The 20,828-nt window shown below is 44.7% G+C and overlaps 1 protein-coding gene across 1 annotated transcript in view; it reads left to right on the forward strand.

Annotated features, from left to right (window-relative positions):
• LOC311325894 (protocadherin-15-like) overlaps nucleotides 1-20,828 on the forward strand; it is a gene marked incomplete at both ends in the record, with an annotated part of 380,555 nt that overhangs the window by 210,766 nt on the left and 148,961 nt on the right. Inside the window, one exon of the mRNA XM_084458712.1 lies at nucleotides 19,655-19,783. Within this exon, the coding sequence (XP_084314838.1) occupies nucleotides 19,655-19,783 (129 nt within the window). The remainder of the gene's footprint in view (nucleotides 1-19,654; nucleotides 19,784-20,828) is intronic.

Raw genomic sequence — 20,828 nt, forward strand, 5'->3', positions numbered from 1 at the left:
TCAGCCCAAAATGGCTGACGCCCTATATAGTTCAATATAGTGAATAGGGAGCGATTCCGAACACAGTTTGTGCGCACCAAACGAGCTTTGGGCCCGAGAGCGCTCTGTATGGGCCTGTGTGAACACAACAATCGCAGACAAGTGTGCACTAAAACAGCCGCTCCGAGACCCTCCTGAAGAGGTGTTTTCGGAGCGGTCACAACCGATTTCTAGGAAGCTCCAGTTGTGTGAAACCGCCCGTTCTCGGACGGACGCAACATGTTTGACCTAAAAAAAGACCCGTAGTCAGATGCGCTGTGCATTGTGGGGCGCACTGTTTGTTTACTCTCCAGTGGAGTGCGAGCTAGCTAGCGAGCTAGGTAGCGAGCTAGCGCAAAGGTGATGAGGGACTGAATAACTGAAATATTATAACTGAAATAACCGAAATAAGAGGACAATATACATGAATAAGCACTAGTGCTATGAGCAACAGGCGTTGTAACATCTCCATGTTTACTTCATCTCCAACGTTAGCAGCATACCTAGGCTAGTGCTTAGGCTAGTGCTAAAATTACTCTGTCGCCATGAGTGTTATACATTCTGCTTTTTGTGGTAATTGTAACGTTGAGTTGGCAACTTTGAAACATTTCAGTTGTGACCGTTTCTTGAACTTTTGTGAGGCGTTGTGGAGGGCCTTTGTTCGTTGGCCACCATTAGGCTGCCTGACGCAAATTCATCTCGGCTAACGTTAGCTAGCTACAGTTTTGTCAATGTAATCGTCGTCTGATTGGCTATAAGCCAATCTTTAATCATTTTGAGAGAGAACAGAATAGCTAACTGTCCCAAATGCTCTGGCAACGTCTGTGAAAGTTCCCATGTTCATTTGGTCAATGAGTAGGCTGTGCTAGGTAGGCAGTTGGCACTACTAGCTAGCTAAGCTATTATTGCTAAAATTAGCCATCTTATTAGATTCTGCAAAACTTCAGATGTCTATCACAGGCTGGACAGTCATATCAATGTCTCTTCTGTGTGCAGTATTTCTGTCTCTTTCACTTGGTTAATTGTCCTGTCTCTCCCTCCAGCCCAGGTGGCCTATGGGCTCTGGCACATCCAAACTGGAAGGTGCCAGAAACTGGGAAAAACTTGAGGTGATGATGCAGGCGAAGGGCGAGAGGAGACATGAGGACCAGTACAGAGAACAGGTATGGAGACCAGAGTAGAACCAGGATGTTACTGTTATACTAGCACAGAACAGTGAAGATTAGCACAGACCAGCATATTCATGGGTTTCAAATGTAGTCCTAGACCTGCCATATTGGGGACCAACACAGGTGTTTCAATTTATCTTATGCAGTAGAACTAATTCATTAATTTGAAACACCTGTGTTGGTCCGGCAGGTCTAGGACTACATTTGAAACCCATGAATACGTGCAGACCAGGTACTCTATAGCCGGGCACTTGGTCTAGACTTTATCTTAATATTATTTTAAATATTATTTTAGACCACCTACTTTATCTTAATATTATTTTTTATCTTATTTTAGACCACCAACCTTGGGGCCCGAACATGGGACTCCACGCCACATCGTCCACAAACCACAGCATGCGACGCCAGTTCTTATGGTTGGTGTTTGTTTTTTCTGACCTGTTCACATTTTTTTAATTATATATACTTATCAAAGACCAATTCTTTCAGCCATTTACAAAGTCAAATTTATTTTGAATTCTGTGTTTTAGATCGGCCATGACGTCTTGACTACACACAACCCCCCAGGTTATTCTGCTTTTGTTGTACAGCCATCAGACTACTGTACACCTGAGTTGTGTGCACAGTTGTGTACAGTTACAGTACCATTCAAAAGATTGGACACCTTTGCATTCAACTGGATGAGAAGGTGTCCAAACTATTGATTGTTACTGTACATGCCATCTGTCTAGAGTATTTATATAGCCTACCATATGTCTAGTGTCCATCTCCATAATGTCATATGCTGTTCATAGTGTACTATATGTATGCTGATATATGTTATGTACTGTATGTTCGTTATGCTGCTTTTGAACATTTTCTTTACTGTACCTGTCTCCTCTTACGAGTATTGCATTAATCTGTTATATTGATGTGCTACTTTAAATAAAATTAAAAAAAAGTTCACACATCTGTTCTCATTTATTGAATGCATTATTAGCAATATTACATGCATTAGCATAGCAACGTATAGAGTGCATTAGCATGCAGTGTGTGGGGAGGGTGGTGCAGTGTGAGCAGCAAGCCACCAACGCACTGACGGAGGACGTAGGGCCGCCGAGTTGGTCGTCAGCGGGCCGCTGGCTGCCCACTCATGATCTGCTAGCTGGGCAGAGTCCCCCTGGCGCACAGTGTAATGGGCCTGCAACTTTTAGAGGATTGGAATGATCTGGCCACAGGTATGGTTTCTTTCACTGGAGACACAGAGTGTGGATGTGTGCAGCACACGCATCGGCTCCACAAACTCCTCTGCCTTCCTGAAGTCCCCTGTGTCCATGCTGTTGACTCTGTCCTTCTTCACCTACTTCCTGAGCTGTGGGTCCAACTGACAGGAAAACACAAACAAATCACACACAAACAAAATTAGTCACCCAAAATCTATCAATTTACTAGCATTAATTTTCGTATAGCCTAACTGAGTGAATAACATATTGTATGTTGCTGTTATCTTTAATGACAAAATAATAAAAAGCATGATTCAAAAAACGATAAATTAGCATTACACTTTAATATCATTCATTTTTCAATCATGCATCTATAATCAAAAGAATGTACTGAGATGTGATCTCACTGAGCAATTGCTGCTTCTCCTTCAAGACCACTTTGGCCTTGTGGGGCGTCTTCATCCACACCACTGTGGCACGGACCCTGGCTGCCCAGTTGGACTTGTAGATCTTCTGAGCGGCCATGTAGAGAAGGGTTTGTACTTGAGGTTGAGAGCCGCTAAAGCCTCCCTATAGAAAATTGCTGTGGGAATGAAGCAGAACTAACATTTCTTGGTAGGGCTGTAGGCTAACCAAAAGCCATACCTTGTAGCCCTCCCCAACCCCCACGGGTTTACATTGACATGCAAATAGGCCTAGCTGAGGAAAACCATGATGGTCTCATTTCATTACAGGCTACCATTTGACAACAGCGCACGCTGAGGGAAACAGTTGTCTCATTTCACTAGTGCTAGCTAGCTAGTTGATGTGAAGCTAGATTCCCCCCCCGCTTCAGTATGTAAGCCAAAGAGTTTAGAATAACTCATGTCATACAATAACAATAGTCATGTGGTTGAGCTCTATCACATATTTCACATTGTCAAACTTGACAGAACATTTGAACATTTTAAACATAAAGCAACAACAAACAAATTATAGCTTGCTTACCTGACTCACTCTGGAAATATGCTGTGGTAGTGAGGATCGCTCCAGTCACCACGTAACGTTAGCTTAGTATTGTTGTGGTTTCTGCAGGTCAGTCAGGTGGGCGGGTCACGGGTGCAACCATTTTTTTCTCTATTTAGGGCAAAGTTAATTGTAAACTGGTGAGTAAAACGTTTACATGAACTACGGAGAAATATCACCAACATTTACAATCAACATAAAAATAAAAAATAAAGATTAATTGCCTACACTTAGGGTGGCAACTGGGTTGGCAAGGCATTTTTCAGGGGTGGCAATAAGATGATGTTTACTTTAGTTTATGTGGCATCTGATCTGGCATTTTATTTGAACATGTATGTTTTTATAGGCCTATCATCGTATCACTTATCACACAATTTAATTGGTCTCGGTGTAGGTAGGGGAGAGCCGGTTCAAAATTCGCATTTTTTGGTTTGATTCCATCTACAACGAAAATAAGATAGAGATTCCAAATGTTATGACACAACTTGTCCTTCACTATTATCAACTGTAATGTTCGTGTCCTATCTCTGTTTTGTGGGCAAGTAATTCTCGTTACTTTCAACAAATGTATTATTAGACATAATATCATACTAATATATAGCCTTCCTGAGCTGCCTGCCTGATGGTCTCAGGGCTAAAGAGACCGCGCATCGTTTTCCTCACCCTAACTAACCCCCCCAACCCCCACGAAATTCAAATTAGTTTGAGCATACATTGACATGCAAATATGCCGTCTGTCTGCGGGTAGCGAATGTCAAAGGACAGGGGGCAACCTTATATTACAGCCAACTCTGTGATAAGCTGATGTGTACTTTTTTTACATTTTATGACACACAACTTGCACATGTTCTTCACTATTATCAACCATATCATAATAATATATAGCCTTCAATGACCTACAGAGCTGCCTCACACTCTTGTTTGTAGCCCTCTGCAACCCCCACCCATACAACAGTATACTACAACTAAATCACATTGGTTGGATAGGCTAATAATAGCCTAATAAAAAACTGTTTGAGCTAGCTAACGTTACCTACCATTAGCTCAACCGGGACAGTTTCCAGTTAGCGATGAGAGGCAAAGTCCCAAGCCCAGTTGATAGCCTCCATCGTGGGATGAGGGTTGTGCAATTGTTCACAATCCAGTTTCATACACCCAACGTTAGGCTAGCTAAGCTAGCTAGCAAGCAAGCAGTTGCAAAGTTGCAAAAATGATGCGGGGGCAATATCTCTCGCTAGCTATGCATGCCGTATTATATTATTTTAAGAGTTGGCCCCAAAACACAAAAACGTTAATTTGAAGTAAAAAGCAAACAAAAGCTGGGGCCGTATATAAACTAGGCCGTCTCATTCATGACGGCGACAGGCACTAGCCTGGCAGACTGCATCGAATAGTTATCAAACAAGCTTGGGAACTAACGTTAGCTGGCATAATCCAATAATTCCCCCAAAAGAACCCCTCCACTGCACAAGCTTTTTACCAAACCTAGCTAATAAGCACAAGCTACTGAGTGCAACGTTAGCCCTGCTAACGGAGAGAACGGATTTGGAGGAGATTGTTGCAGCTGGTGCTAAATGAGGCAAAGGAACATGTCAAATAGAATACAACAAACATGCGGAAAATGTATTCAATCACTTCTTCTTACGGCCAGTGTCGATGCAACTATTACTGCCCTCCACAGAATGTTGCTACATACGTCACGTCCGGATGTAAACAAGCCGGATTACCAGATTGGTGCTGCAGCCCCAACGAGTGCTCCAAATCCCCCCAATGCGATAAAAACCCTCCCAAATATTATATATTTATTTAGTATAATATATATCTATATATCATAATACATGTTAAGAAAAATGCCTTTCTGCTCAAATTCCCAAAATAATAACTAATGTGGTAAAACTGCAACACAAGCCTACCCCAGCGGCTTGGCTAAATCCGACCGGGCCTGAGTAAACATGGAATTCATTCATTTGGTGTCACAAACACACACACGAGCGCCATCTAGCGGCCATTGTGTGTCAATAACAGCCTCCCATTCTAAAGACTGCGGGGGCATTTGACCCACCCCCTAGCTATGCTGGTAAGTTTCAAATGCTTGGCGCTGCTAGTGTTAAAATCACCCTTATGGGTTGTTCAAGGGAAGTCCAGCAGGTGGCGCTCGACCCCAAAATCGGAGGCTCTTCCTTCCGGCCCTGTTCGGACAAATACCTCGTAGAAAGGGGTGGCTTAACTCGTAGAGAGAAGGGGCGTGGCTAATGGCGCAACAAGTCGAGGGGGAATCTAATTTTAAATCAGAGTTATTCTGCTGGGGAAATGGCGGAGAGACTGTTTGCTGAATCTCCTTATCTTTCCTTCCTGACCTAAAAAAAAAACTCTCGTTCTACTCTCCCAAAATCTTAAAAACAGACCAGTCTATAGGATTAACAGGCTTTTCCCTTAACCTAGACATCTCAACCACCTCTAGCTGCTTAGAATCTTAGAATTTAACACTAAAATGTCAGATGTGGATGTAAGAAATCGAAAATGCTTTAGCACATAACGAAAATCTGCCAACAAACGCTCGCAGAATAATGCTTGAGCGCAACAATCTCCTCAGGCTAGACACGTTTAGCAGTAGAAATTCTTTACATCCTCTAGCATATTTTAATAGCTAGTGTTACAGGGACACCTAGTGGTGATCCCAAAATGTTGCATGTATGACCCGGAAGTTGTCTTTGGCAGCGCGGGGAAATTTAAAGAAACAACGTCCCTAATAACAGCCTAGAAACCCCAAAACAGCAATGAAAGGAAACCTTATGGTTAACTCACGGCGGTAAAGAATACAATTTCGAAAGAAACACACATTAAGACATTAAATTCGCTTAGTACTCACTCAGTCAGGAATCTCTTTGTTCTCCCTCTGGCTCAAGGCGGATCACCGGGAGTTGTTTTCCGGCGTCTCCTAGGCAACCAGTTAGCTAGCCTACTGGGAATCTAGCAGAAATTTTAACAGTCTAAAAAGTGTACAAAACAATACTTTACCTGGATCCATGGCGCGCATAACAAACAATAATCAAGAGCCGAGGCTCAAACAGTGAACACATAAGACATAAGACGAAAACAAAAACTTACGTTACAAACAAGCATGCTCTCGGCTGCACTAGCAATTTGGTCCAGGCTAAACCTTCCGTTTAGATCCTACCAAATTGTACAGCCACTTGGTGAAAACTAACGCTCGTTAGGTTTACCAAGTCACCCGGGAACAAATGGGAAAACGTTTCTCCAAGAAACGCGGATTGCAAAAACTCTCAATCACTCCCGTAGCTACCATCTCGTTGGTAATCGTTCTTCAACGAACATCAACAATCACTTCGAAGCTAGTCGGCAATCGTGCTAACACGAACATCAACAACGGGGCTTAAGCTAGTTGGTATCGTTCTGAAAACGAAACATCAACAATGAGGCTTAAGCTAGTTGGTATCGTTCTGGAAACGAAACATCAACCATGCTCGCCCTACCCTCGGTAGGACTAAATACCCACGCTGGGGTTCCTGTTTTCACCAATCCAGACCAACACAACTGAACCAAATCAAGGCAAATACAACTCAAAACCATAAGAGGGTTCGTTTAAACGTACCTGTGAGCCTCAGGAATCCAGTGGCAGAACTGAGGAAATAATCTCGGCTAGCGCTCTGGCGCAAGAGAGAAAATTGATTTTCCAAGCCCATATGGACCGACACGTCTGCCGATCAGTCCTCTCCACTGGAATCCCGAAGCAAACGCAGGCAGTGCTCCCATTCCCGTTCGCCAAACTGTGATAGTTATTTTAGACTTGTCTTGTCCAAAGATTTACCAAGATACGTTCAAAAGGTTGAGTCTGGTTTATTGAATGAAATCAAATACTTGCACAAGGACTTCCTGAACAACGCAAACAAAGGTGGTTTGTCAGAGAAGTGAGGCTTATGTACAGTCCAAACAAAGGTACAGTGCTTCCAGGATGTGATTGGCTACTGCATTGTACATGAATGGCAGGCGTGGCCAAGAGTAAAGACATGTGACATGAGAAAAAGGCGGTAGTTTCTAAGAGGGACAAAGGAACAAAAGGATGGTTATTCTGGAGCAGACAGATGGCCTTCTGGAAGCCATTTTGTATGTTAGCACAGACAAAGGTTTAAGGTGTGGTTTAAGGTGTTTGGATGTAAATTCCTGGACAGGTCCATTGATAAAGAAGTGGGTATACTGTGGGTCCATGGATAAAGAAGCGGGTATACTGTGGGTCCATGGATAAAGAAGTGGGTATACTGTGGGTCCATGGATAAAGAAGTGGGTATACTGTGGGTCCATGGTTAAAGAAGTGGGTATACTGTGGGTCCATGGATAAAGAAGTGGGTATACTGTGGGTCCATGGATAAAGAAGTGGGTATACTGTGGGTCCATGGATAAAGAGGTGGGTATACTGTGGGTCCATGGATAAAGAAGTGGGTATACTGTGGGTCCATGGATAAAGAAGTGGGTATACTGTACTGTGGGTCCATGGATAAAGAAGTGGGTATACTGTGGGTCCATGGATAAAGAAGTGGGTATACTGTGGGTCCATGGATAAAGAAGTGGGTATACTGTGGGTCCATGGATAAAGAAGTGGGTATACTGTGGGTCCATGGATAAAGAAGTGGGTATACTGTGGGTCCATGGTTAAAGAAGTGGGTATACTGTGGGTCCATGGATAAAGAAGTGGGTATACTGTGGGTCCATGGATAAAGAAGTGGGTATACTGTGGGTCCATGGATAAAGAGGTGGGTATACTGTGGGTCCATGGATAAAGAAGTGGGTATACTGTGGGTCCATGGATAAAGAAGTGGGTATACTGTACTGTGGGTCCATGGATAAAGAAGTGGGTATACTGTGGGTCCATGGATAAAGAAGTGGGTATACTCCGTATACCCTCCACTAAGCCACTGGGTGGACCAAACAAGCAGGCAGTCTTTATTTCTTTTCTTTTCTTTAGAAAACTTAGGTACGTGATCTACATGGAATACCAAATGTGCCAAAATTAAATAAATAAATAAATAAATGCATGTATACATACATACATACATACATACATAGGTACATACATTCATTAATAAATAAATATGGCTGTGAAATAAATCCGGAAATGAATGTCATCTTCAAATAAATGTAAATGTAAATATATATATATATATATATATATATATATATATATATATATATATATGAGCTTTTTCCCGAATAGTAAATTTGTATGAATATTGTAAAAAATATTCGGGAGGGGGGAAAAAGTCAAATACTGTATGAGCGAGCGATACGCGCACGTTCTGTCTGCTTGTTGACATGACACGACGAGAGAGAGAGAGAGAGGTGCACACACTTGCAGTCTCGCACCTGCTGTCTGTCTAGACGTCTAGACAACGCGGATAGGGAGAGAGAGAGAGAGAGAGAGAGAGAGAGAGAGAGAGAGAGGGAGAGAGAGAGAGAGAGAGAGAGAGAGCTGTCTGTCTAGACGTCTAGACAACGCGGAGAGGGAGAGAAAGTTTGGAGCGCGCTGAGGAGCCAGTAGGCAGGCAACGAACGAAAGCAGCACAGAGGGCTTTTGTCCCTAGTTAACTGGTTTATTGAGACAGTTATTGGATTTCCTTTCCTTGTCGTAGCCTACCTGCTGCAATAGCCTATGTGAACTGTAGCGTTTGTTTGAGTAGAGGAGGACCGGTAGCTAGCTTGTTAGCTCAGTGTAGTATAGCTAGCTAACGCTAGCTATTTCAGCTATGCTCAGCCTCTCACTAGCCTATATAATTATGAAATATGAAATAATTATGAAAGTATATTTTAACAACTGAAACACAACTGATCAAATGTTTGATCCATGCCGTTCAGTTATCAGCACAACAGAGCAGTCTAGTTTAGGCCTAAGATTTATATATCAAAGTCCTTATCTCTGATATAACAATAATAAACTATTTAAACAGATTTAAAAAAAATTATAAGAATAATTTCACTACAATACCCTACTTACCCATTGTTTAAGCACTGTTGAAACTTGAGTAGGCTATAGGCCTACAATTAGGCCTATAGTCATTTTCCTAGGCTTATTGGCCTATAGCCTAGGCTACATTTAATTTTATAATTAATTTCAATTATATTTATAGTAATACATGTTTATTGCTGGGTTTGTGAAAAACATTACTAGTAGGCTACACCACGCTGCCTGGTGGTTGCAGATAATATATTAGATATTATGACACGGGAGAAATAGAGCTACTATAGCTGTTCTAGCAAAGTTACTAAGAGGACTTATATTTTGATTCAGACAGATATTTTTCTGTTTCTAACTAAATGTAGAATGTCCCCCAGTTAAGGGTGGTGGTGGGGTTCTGACACTTCATAGTTTGTTAAAATAAAAACATACAGGATGATGAGGAGGAGGAATTATACTTCATAATTAATGATAATAATAATAATAATAATATATATAAACAGCAATTCTGATGCGTTGAAAGCACAGCAATTGCAATGCCAATTAATATTAGGCTAAATAAATGACATTTCCCCTCAGTTTAAACCGTTTTGAACCGACTTCTGATTTAAGCCCCGCCCACTTCCGAAATGTTTTTGATTAGGGGACACTGAGGTGTGCTGGCTCTCAAACAGTTTGTTGGCAAATAGATTTGACAACTGGACAATGGAATACGTTGCACAGCAAATGCAGTATCCAACAGTTCGCTCATGGCTAGCTAGCAATGGTACAGCTATGGGATTAGCTCATTTGGGTTGCTGTCAAAGCTGCCACTCTTATGTTGCTATAGCCTACAATTACCAGAACAATATGAACATTCAGTTGAAAGTTTTCCATCCACCCATCCATCACTGGATGAGGAATAAGCACCGCAAAGCGATCAATTCTCACGCAAGCAGGAGCCAGGCTGTGGATTTCTCCGATCCGGTGTTGCGACCCAGTCTGTAGAAATGTTTTGTGGTAGTAGTGGTAGTACCCCCTAGCCCCCCTACCTGGGGTTACAGGTATAAACCCCGATGGAAAAAGACCAAAGAGGAGGAGAGACCCGGCCCGGAGGAAGCCCGGGGCCCTCGCCTGGAGCCAGGCCCAGACGGAGGGCCCGCCTGCGAGTGCCTGGTGGCCGGGCTTACCACAGAGCCCGGCCGGGCACAGCCTGAAAGAGCTACGTGGAAGCACCATCTCCTCTGTCCCGTGGACCCACCACCCGCAGGAGGAACTGTCGGGGTCGGGTGCGCTGCCAACTAGGTGGCAGTGAAAGCGGAGGGCACAGACGGACCGGACCCGAGCGGCAGAGGCTGGCTCTGGGGACATGGAACGTGACCTCGCTGGGGGGGAAGGAGCCGGAGCTTGTGAGGGAGGTGGAGCGATACCAAGTACACCTGGTGGGGCTAACCTCCACGCACAGCACCGGCACCGGAACCAAACTCCTGGATAGGGGTTGGACCCTGTTCTTCTCCGGAGTTGCTCACGGTATGAGGCGTAAGGCAGGTGTGGCTATACTAGCTAGCCCCCAGCTGAGCGCCTCTGTGCTGGAGTTCACCCCGGTGGACGAGAGGGTCGCCTCCCTACGCCTTAGGACTGTGGGGGGGGGGGACTCTGACTGTGGTTTGTGCACCGAACAGCAGTTCAGAGTACTCAGCCAGAGTCCTATTTGGGGCTCCTGCAGGGGACTCCACTGTCCTATTGGGGGACTTCAATGCACACGTGGGCAATGATGGAGAAACTTGGAGGGGCGTGATTGGGAGGTATGGCCACCACGATCTGAACCCGAGTGGTGTTTTGTTGTTGGACTTCTGTGCTAGTCACAGGTTGTCCATAACAAACACCATGTTCGAACACAAGGATGCCCACAAGTACACCTGGCATCAGAACACCTTAGGCCGAAGATCGATGATAGATTTTGTTATCGTATCAGCCGATCTGAGGCCATGTGTTATGGACACTCGGGTAAAGAGAGGGGCAGAGCTGTCCACTCATCACCATCTGGTGGTGAGCTGGTTTCGATGGCGGGGGAAACCTCTGGACAGACCTGGAAAACCCAAGCGTGTAGTGAGGGTGAACTGGGAACGTCTGGAGGAAGAGCCTGTCCGGAGAGATTTCAATTGCCACCTCCGGCGAAGCTTCTCTGGCATCCCTGTGGAGGTTGAGGACATCGAGCATGAGTGGTCGGTGTTGAAAGCCTCCATTGCTGAAGAGTCTGGCTGGGAGCTGCTGCCTGAGGGCCATAGGTACCTCAAGGGGCGGTAACCCTAGGACATAGTGGTGGACAGCGGTCACGGAAGCCATCCGACTGAAGGAGGCCTTCCGGGATATGTTAGCCCAGGGGACTCCAGAAGAAGTTGCAGGGTATCGGCTGGCCCGGAGGGCTGCGGCTTCGGCCGTGACCAAGGCAAAGCAGCGGGTGTGGGAGGAGTTCGGAGAAACCATGGAGAAGGACTTTCGGTCGACCTCAACTGAGGAGGTTGTTGAGCGTTGGAAGGAGCACTTTGAGGAACTCCTGAACCCGACTAATCCACCCTCTACGATCGAGGCAGAGCTGGAAGATGATGAGGAGTCATCGTCAATTTCCCTGGAGGAGGTCACTGAGATAGTCAAACAACTCCACAGTGGCAAAGCCCCAGGGACTGGTGAGATCCGTCCAGAAATGCTGAAGGCGCTGGGTGTTGAGGGGCTGTCTTGGGTGACTCGCCTCTTTAACATTGCGTGGAAGTCCGGGTCAGTGCCAAAGGAGTGGCAGACTGGGGTGGTGGTCCCAATATTTAAAAAAGGGGACCAGAGGGTGTGTGCCAATCACATTACTCAGCCTCCCAGGAAAAGTGTACTCCAAGGTGCTGGAAAGGCGGGTCCGGCCGATAGTCGAACCTCAGATCGAAGAGGAACAATGCAGATTTCGTCCTGGTCGTGGAACCACCGACCAGCTTTTCACTCTCGCAAGGATCTTGGAGGAGGCTTGGGAGTTTGCCCAACCTGTCTACATGTGTTTTGTGGACTTCGAGAAGGCTTACGACCGGGTCCCTCGAGAGGTCTTGTGGAGGGTTATATGGGAGTATGGGGTGAAGGGATCCCTACTTAGGGCCATCCAATCCCTGTACACCCAGAGCGAGAGCTGTGTCCGTGTCCTTCTTTCTGGTGGGGGTTGGCCTCCGTCAGGGCTGCGCTTTGTCACCAATCCTGTTTGTGATTTTCATGGACAGGATATCAAGGTGTAGCCGTGCGGAGGTGGGGTTGCAGTTCGGTTAGCTGGGATTCACGTCGCTGCTATTTGCAGATGATGTGGTCCTGATGGCATCATCTGCCTGCGACCTCCAGCACTCTCTGGATAGGTTCGCAACTGAGTGTGAAGCGGCTGGGATGAGAATCAGCACTTCTAAGTCTGAGGCCATTGTTCTCAGCAGGAAACCGGTGGTCTGTCCGCTCCGAGTAGGAAATGAGTCCTTACCCCAAGTGAAGGAGTTCGAGTATCTGGGGGTCTTGTTCACGAGTGAGGGAACCATGGAGAGGGAGCTTGGCTGGAGAATCGGAGCAGCTGGTGCGGTTCTGCAGTTGCTTTACCGCACTGTTGTGACGAAAAGAGAGCTGAGCCAAAAGGCAAAGCTCTCGATCTACCGGTCTATCTTCGTCCCCACCCTCACCTATGGTCATGAAGGATGGGTCATGACCGAAAGAATGAGATCACGGATACAAGCGGCCGAAATTTGTTTTCTCCGGAGGGTGGCTGGTGTCTCCCTGAGAGATCGGGTGAGAAGTTCAGTCATCCGGGAGAGACTCGGAGTAGAGCTGCTGCTCCTTTGCGTCGAAAGGAGCCAGTTGAGGTGGTTCGGGCATCTAGTGAGGATGCCTCCTGGGCGCCTTCCTAGGGAGGTGTTCCAGGCGTGTCCAGCTGGGAGGAGGCCGTGGGGTAGACCCAGGACTAGGTGGCGGAATTACATCTCCGCACTGGCCTGGGAGCGGCTAAAGATTCCCCAGGCAGAGCTGGTTGATGCTGCCAGGGAAAGGGATGTCTGGGGCCCCCTGCTGGAGCTGCTGCCTCCGCGACCCGACCCCGGATAAGCGAATGAAGATGGATGGACATATCTCGATTCATAGTGTGATGTCCAGGGTAATAATTGCTGAGCACTTTTGAGGGCGGATGAGTGGACCAAATGACCCAGACCTCGACACAACCCAGAGTGCAAAACTAGCGTTCCTACTAGCAAGCTAGCTAGTTAGCTAGCGGTAGCTAGCTGAGCAAACTACCTACTGTAGCAACTGGTAGCTAGCGGTAGCTAGCAGATCTAACTAACTAGCAGTAGCTAGCAGAGTTAACACATTAGCTACCGGAGCAAGCTAGGCAGCGATAGCTACCAGCTGCTAGCTATAAACCATACACAAGCACCATACACGTGACACAGGGGTCAGAGCTTAGGGGTCATGAGTTAGCTAGCTAGCTACCAGCTAACTTCCAGTTACGTGGACACAGGGATCAGGCTGATTAACAAAATTTGACCTAGGAGTGGAGCAACTCAGACGGCGCTGAGTGGGAGTGCATATCGCAATACCTCTGCTCGGGTCAGCAGGTGCCCTCCTGTGCAATTCTAATCGGCTGATTGATGTTGATCTTTTCTGAATAAATCGTCTGATTCATTCTGTACCGGGTGCCATTATGAAATAAAAGTGCCCTGAAATAAATATGTTTCCTTATGAAAAACATAATTTTGAAATGAAAACCTATTTATTTATTTATCATGTATTTATATATTTCTTACCTCATTTATTTATTTCAGGATTTATTTCATAGGCATATTTATTCATTTCATAGCCATATTTATTTATTTGTTTGTTTATTTATTTATTTATTTATTTATTTATTTATTTATTTATTTATTTATTTATTTATTTATTTATTTATTTATTTATTTTATTCATGTATTTAATTTTGGCACATTTGGTATTCCATAGATCCACTCCAGCTCTCCTCACTCCAATCCACTGAAGGGGGGTATTTGGCTCTCTGGATGTTTACTGTGCAAAAGAAACCACTGGTTTCATTTGTACATTGTAAAATAAATATTCTGTTAACGATGATAGGTTAATAATTTAATATTGGTGAGAAAATTATCTAATGTTAGTAAATGGCAATGGTAAATGGACTGCACTTATATATAGCACTTTTATCCAAAGTGCTTTACAATGGCCTATCATTCACCCCGTCTGGTGGGTCCTAGAAACAGGTAAGCCAGGACCAACGAAGCACGCATGTGCAGCGCACACAATTTTTTTGGGGGGTAGGCTTTCAAAGCATGCCCTAATGGGAGGTTTCACAGCACCAGAAGGGCGATGAGCATTGTCATTTTTATGTAAAAACATACAGGAAAACTACAGTAGCCTAGGCTACTGATGTTTCTTTTAACACGTCAACAAAGGCCAATAATTTGAGAGCGAGTGAATAAGAGGGCAATATTTAGTCCGAAACAACTAAGCTTTTAGGGAAACACTAAATAAACTACAGAGCCATTATATGACAACAATGGCCGAACACCACAAAGAGGAATGACATGACGATAAAATACACCCCCTTAGGGCACAGCACTCAATAACCTACTCCCCTACTTCACTAATCAGTGTTTAGGCTACTAGCCTACTAGGCGTATTAGCCCACCGCTCCAGAAAGCAAAGTTCCCGCTCTCGAGTGCTGATTAAATCAAGGCAAAGCAAAACGCACAGCCATAACAACTGGTAATTAATCACAAAAGACCAACCATATAATTGTGTAACCCAAACTCGTTTAATCCACTTAATTTTGGAAACAACTTTCAACAAATACTCAAGATCTCCGTTTTCCATGTTCATTGATGCTGCCAGTAGCTAGATAGCTAAAGTGGGTAACGTGATTGACAGGTGATGTGAATGACGGGACAGTCATGACAAGTTTTGATTGGATAGACCGTCCCAATGTTAAAATGTCAATGGGAATTCCAATGTAAGCACTTTGAGAACTGGCTTACCCTACGCCCACTTTTAAGCATTTTGACAAATCACAGATTAGGTTACATTTCGACTGATGACGACATTGTTTGTGGTTTTGTATGTGTGGGCTAATTTGATTAGTTGATTTTTCATTTGGTCTTGATTTCCGTAAGCCAGAATCATTTTACCTGGCCTACAATGTGAAGTGAATAACGAGCTAGTAAGACCGATGTCAACGGACCGTAACGTATTTTCATGAGGACTGTAGGGGCCGACGGAGCACTACCAAAATGCTAAACACGGATGAAAATGAAGCGATGGCAGAATACAAGACGCATTTAAGACAAAAACAGACGATGTCCATTTTCGTGCCTTCTTTCACTGAAAGAAGGCGCAAAAATCAAGTTTTGTTTGGACTTGTATGGGTAAGCCAGGCTTACCCTGGCTTATAGGAGCCAATCGCCACTGATGCAAGGTGTTAGCCTGTTCATTGGGAACAATTTGGGGTTCAGTGTTTTTCCTAAGGATACTTCAGCATGTGGACAGGAGGAACCGGGATTCAGAGCCCAGAGTTGCAGGACTTGTTCTACCTCCGGAGCCACAGCCTCTCCATGTTCAAATATTCTTTGAGGGCCGCTGTCAGTCACAGTCCCTTAGAATCATTCTAGTTTTCTCCCCCATATGGCGCCGCCGGGCTCACATTTTGTTGCTCTGATTGGTTGTAGGTCTATACAATTTAGTCCAGAGGCATTTTGGTCTGACCGTGGATAACGCCCCCTGGAAATCAAAAATAAACACAGGATTTGCAGATCTTCACATTTTAGCAAATTGGGTCTGCCGAAGCCAGGCTAGGCTCCCTGAAGCTGATCACAGAGACATGACAAGACTCTAGCAGCCCACACACACACACACACACACACACTAGCAGACACATGCACACACACACACACCTGCAGACACACACACACACTTGCATAGATCAGCATACACACCCACACTCACACACACACAAACACACTTGCACACACATACACACACACTCACACCATCTCACCTACATTACATTACATTAGTCATTTAGCTGACGCTTGTATCCAAAGAGTCTTACAATAATTGCTTTTAATATAGGAAAAGCCAGTGTACTACTACTTGCCAGAACTCACAAGTGCATCTCCTTTCTAACACAAGTGACTAAGAGCATAATCTAGTGCTGAAGGCAAAGTTCAATAATAGCAATCTAAAAATACAATAGGTGCTTAAGAGGGAGGATTGTGGTAATACTCCTTGAAGAGATGAGTTTTGAGCCTGCGGCGAAAGATGGGCAGCGACCCAGACAAACGCACACTCTTGGACTCCAGCAGAGTTGTCAGTTTGAAGGCATGCGTTTGCACCCTGCCTTTCTCCTTTCTCTGATAGATAAATACATAAGTAAGGGATAATCAACGAGTAGGTGTGCCTTATACCCATTTAAGGCATGACGTGGAGGCGAAGAGAGAGGAGAGGAGACACTACAGTGGTTGTAGGATTTGTGTTATTCATTCTTTTGTTCTATTGTGTTGTGTTTGATTTGACTGTATAATGGCAAACGCCATCAGAGAGAGAGGACAAGCGTGATGACTCTGGACAAGGATCTGATCCTGAGTCCGTTGGGATCTGATCCTGAGTCCGTTGGGATCTGATCCTGAGTCCGTTGGGATCTGATCCTGAGTCCGTTGGGATCTGATCCTGAGTCCGTTGGGATCTGATCCTGAGTCCGTTGGGATCTGATCCTGAGTCCGTTGGGATCTGATCCTGAGTCCGTTGGGATCTGATCCTGAGTCCGTTGTCCAGCGTTTATCTGATCCTGAGTCCGTTGTCCAGCGTTTATTCGTGTCACAGAAAGAAAAACAAAGATAAGAGAAGAACAAAAAAGGTTGAAGTTGTCTGTGGAGACGGGGAGATGAAGGTGACACTTCACAGGTCGTTTCCCTCCTCATCTCGTATTCTCGCTGGAGTATTTATCCAACGTCAGCCTTTTCCCCCAACAACCCCCTTTGTCCCCTAGGAGGCCATCTTGCACCACTGTGTAGGTGGGGCTGTGCTCCAGGGCTCACTGGGATTACAGATTATGCATATTCAGCTCTTCTTCCTGATGATTTATATATATATTATTTATACTGGGGCCTTGGAGAGGGGGGGGGCACTGGTGTCATTGCTGGAAGGTTAGCAGCAGTAAACTGGTACACTATGATTCCCCAAGACATGATTATCATTGGCAGTCAAGGTGAAGGAAAGTCATATCCTGGCCTGTGTGAGGGGGTGGAGAACAGGCCTATCCTGGCCTGTGTGAGGGGGTGGAGAACAGGCCTATCCTGGCCTGTGTGAGGGGGTGGAGAACAGGCCTATCCTGGCCTGTATGAGGGGGTGGAGAACAGGCATATCCTGGCCTGTATGAGGGGGTGGAGAACAGGCATATCCTGGCCTGTGTGAGAGGGTGGAGAACAGGCATATCCTGGCCTGTGTGAGGGGGTGGAGAACAGGCATATCCTGGCCTGTGTGAGGGGGTGGAGAACAGGCATATCCTGGCCTGTATGAGAGGGTGGAGAACAGGCATATCCTGGCCTGTATGAGGGGGTGGAGAACAGGCATATCCTGGCCTGTGTGAGGGGGTGGAGAACAGGCCTATCCTGGCCTGTGTGAGGGGGTGGAGAACAGGCATATCCTGGCCTGTATGAGAGGGTGGAGAACAGGCATATCCTGGCCTGTGTGAGGGGGTGGAGAACAGGCATATCCTGGCCTGTGTGAGGGGGTGGAGAACAGGCATATCCTGGCCTGTGTGAGGGGGTGGAGAACAGGCATATCCTGGCCTGTGTGAGGGGGTGGAGAACAGGCATATCCTGGCCTGTGTGAGGGGGTGGAGAACAGGCATATCCTGGCCTGTCTGAGAGGGTGGGGTTCACTGAGAGCACCTAAGAACAGGTTAGTAGCGTCTCTATTTCACCACCGAAGATGAAGTTTATTTTTTAGTTTACAATTCATTCCTTTTTTTTCTCTCATTGCTGATTTTACGATAGTCTCCTCAACTGCACATTTCAAAGCGTGTGTGAATTGGCTCTGCGTTGGGCAGCAGTCAACAAGGATATGTTTTAGCTGTCACTAAAGCATTTTCTCTGACATTAGAGCTCTGTCTATGGGAAAATGTGTTTTTTCCAGCCGATATCTTAGTTAATACAAGAAGATTAACATTCATATGAATCTGCTGTATATGTAACAAAGTGTGCCTTCTCATCACAGATGATCTTCAGTCTTGTTTATAGTACATGTAACTCATTTCCCAAGAGTCGTTTTATGTTTGATTCTATTCTTATTCTTATACATTATATACTTTATTTTTAAGGTTTTATAACACAACAAACATGAGGTCATAGTTAAATTTGATGGTATACATAGGTGCTGTTAGACACAGAATTGTAAACTGTCATTGAGATTAACTTTTATGTTTCACAATTGCATTTACACACAGTACATTCAGTTGTCAGACTCTGTTAAACTGGTATCTAATAAAAATGTCAGGCATTCCATTCTGAATATACTGTTAACAATATCAAGGTAGGAGGCTCTTTAAGAAGCCAGCGTCTAGTAATTGCCTTCTTTCTCGCAACCATTCGAATTTTCAGTCAATATTTGTCTCAGACATCCAGATCCGTGGGTGTATTTCCTTAATAGGAGGAGAGACAAGTGAACTTGATATTAAATCGATTCTCTTCGATGTTTGACTCATCCACACTCGTCACAAATATTTATACTTTCAACCGGATTCCCAGAAGTGGCCATAAGTCAGTAGACACGCATATGCCCATTAGCCTGGCTCTGCATGTACTGTACAGGTACATCTCAGAAAAATTAGAATATTGTGGAAAGTTAATTATTTTCCGTAATTTATTTCAAAAAGTGAAACGTTCATATTATACATTAATTACACATGAAGTTAAATATTTCAAGGCTGATCGCCTCCATGCCACGCTCCACGTTGATGCAGTAATTTCTGGAGGAGCCCCGACCAAGTATTGAGAGTATAAATGAAATGAACATACTGTATAATCATTTAGATTTAAACATAAAAGGCTTGAAATATTTCACTTTGTGTAAGCTAATGGATCTAGAATACATGAAAGTTTCACTTTTTTAATTAAAATGTTTAATGTTGAATGATTTTGAATGAAAATGGACTTTTTCACACAAAATTATATTTTTTGGGATGCACCAGGAACTAAACCAACACCAGGAGGAAGAGTGAGTCATGGTTCTGTCCTCCTTTGTGTCTCCAGACCTCCACCACCACGGTCAGCATTGTGGTGACCGACGTCAACGACAACGACCCCGAGTTTGACCTCACGCTGCCTGTCAACCTCACCGTTCCTGAGGAGCAGGCCAACGTCTTCGTAGGTCAGGTCACGGTAAGGATGGAGCTCACACACACACACACACACACTTCTTCAATCTGTCTTATTGACGTAGCGGATGAGTAAATGGTACAGACACATATGCATATATTGACAAACGGGCAAATTCACAAAGGGATTGCACAGGTTTTTCTGCCGCTATATCTGTGCAAATAACCCCAAAATAAACCATGCTATTCACAAAGCACTCGCAAAGGGTGAAATACTGTGCTAACTGTATTGCCATCATCATAGCGTTTCTGTGCGCTTATGCTATTTGTGGATATTTAAATTAGGTAATATGGATGGAAAATGTACCCATTTCTATGCAAATGAGCCTCAGTGCAAAAACAGTCCAATTCACAAAGATCAGCGATCATTTCTACACACAGTTGTAGTGAAATCTGCGTCTTCAGAGAGTTGATGGTAATTGAAGCGCATTTGTAAGGGGTGTCATAGCCAGCATTTCCGATGATCATGGCAGCAGTTATTGTAGCCAGCAGAACGCATCGTAATGCCAGGCGTGCTTGTGAGACAATATTTCACTTTTAACTTTTTGATTAAAGTGAAACCGAAATCATCCGGAGATAGGCCTACAGGTTGCCAGCTCAAGCAATTCTTGCTCTACTTGTTGAAATCAAGGATGATATTGAGCCTGCCACCCAGAGATCCCATGCAGTACCTGGCATTGTCAAACTGCTGTCAACACTCCAGGTTCTTGCGTCTGGCTCTTTCCAGACACCTATCGCAGGTGCCTCTGGACTATCACACCCATCCATCAATAGGGCCGTATGGGATGTTGTACCAGCCATTATTAGCAGAGTGGCAAGATACATCAAATTTCCCCAACAGACAGGAAATTGAGGAGACAAAGCAGGAGTTATTTAACTTAGCTGTAGGCACTATTGACACCATACTCATGAACGAATTGTACCAGCGTGGGAAAACTATCATGTTTTTAGAAATAGGAAGAAAACACATTCAGTCCACACTCAGGTAGTGTGCAACACAAGAAATATAATAATGAATGTGGTCGCCACATTCTCAGGGTCAGTGCATG

The sequence above is a fragment of the Borostomias antarcticus genome (genome assembly GCF_949987555.1).
Source record: "Borostomias antarcticus genome assembly, chromosome: 25".
In the NCBI taxonomy this organism is placed as follows: Eukaryota; Metazoa; Chordata; class Actinopteri; order Stomiiformes; family Stomiidae; genus Borostomias; species Borostomias antarcticus.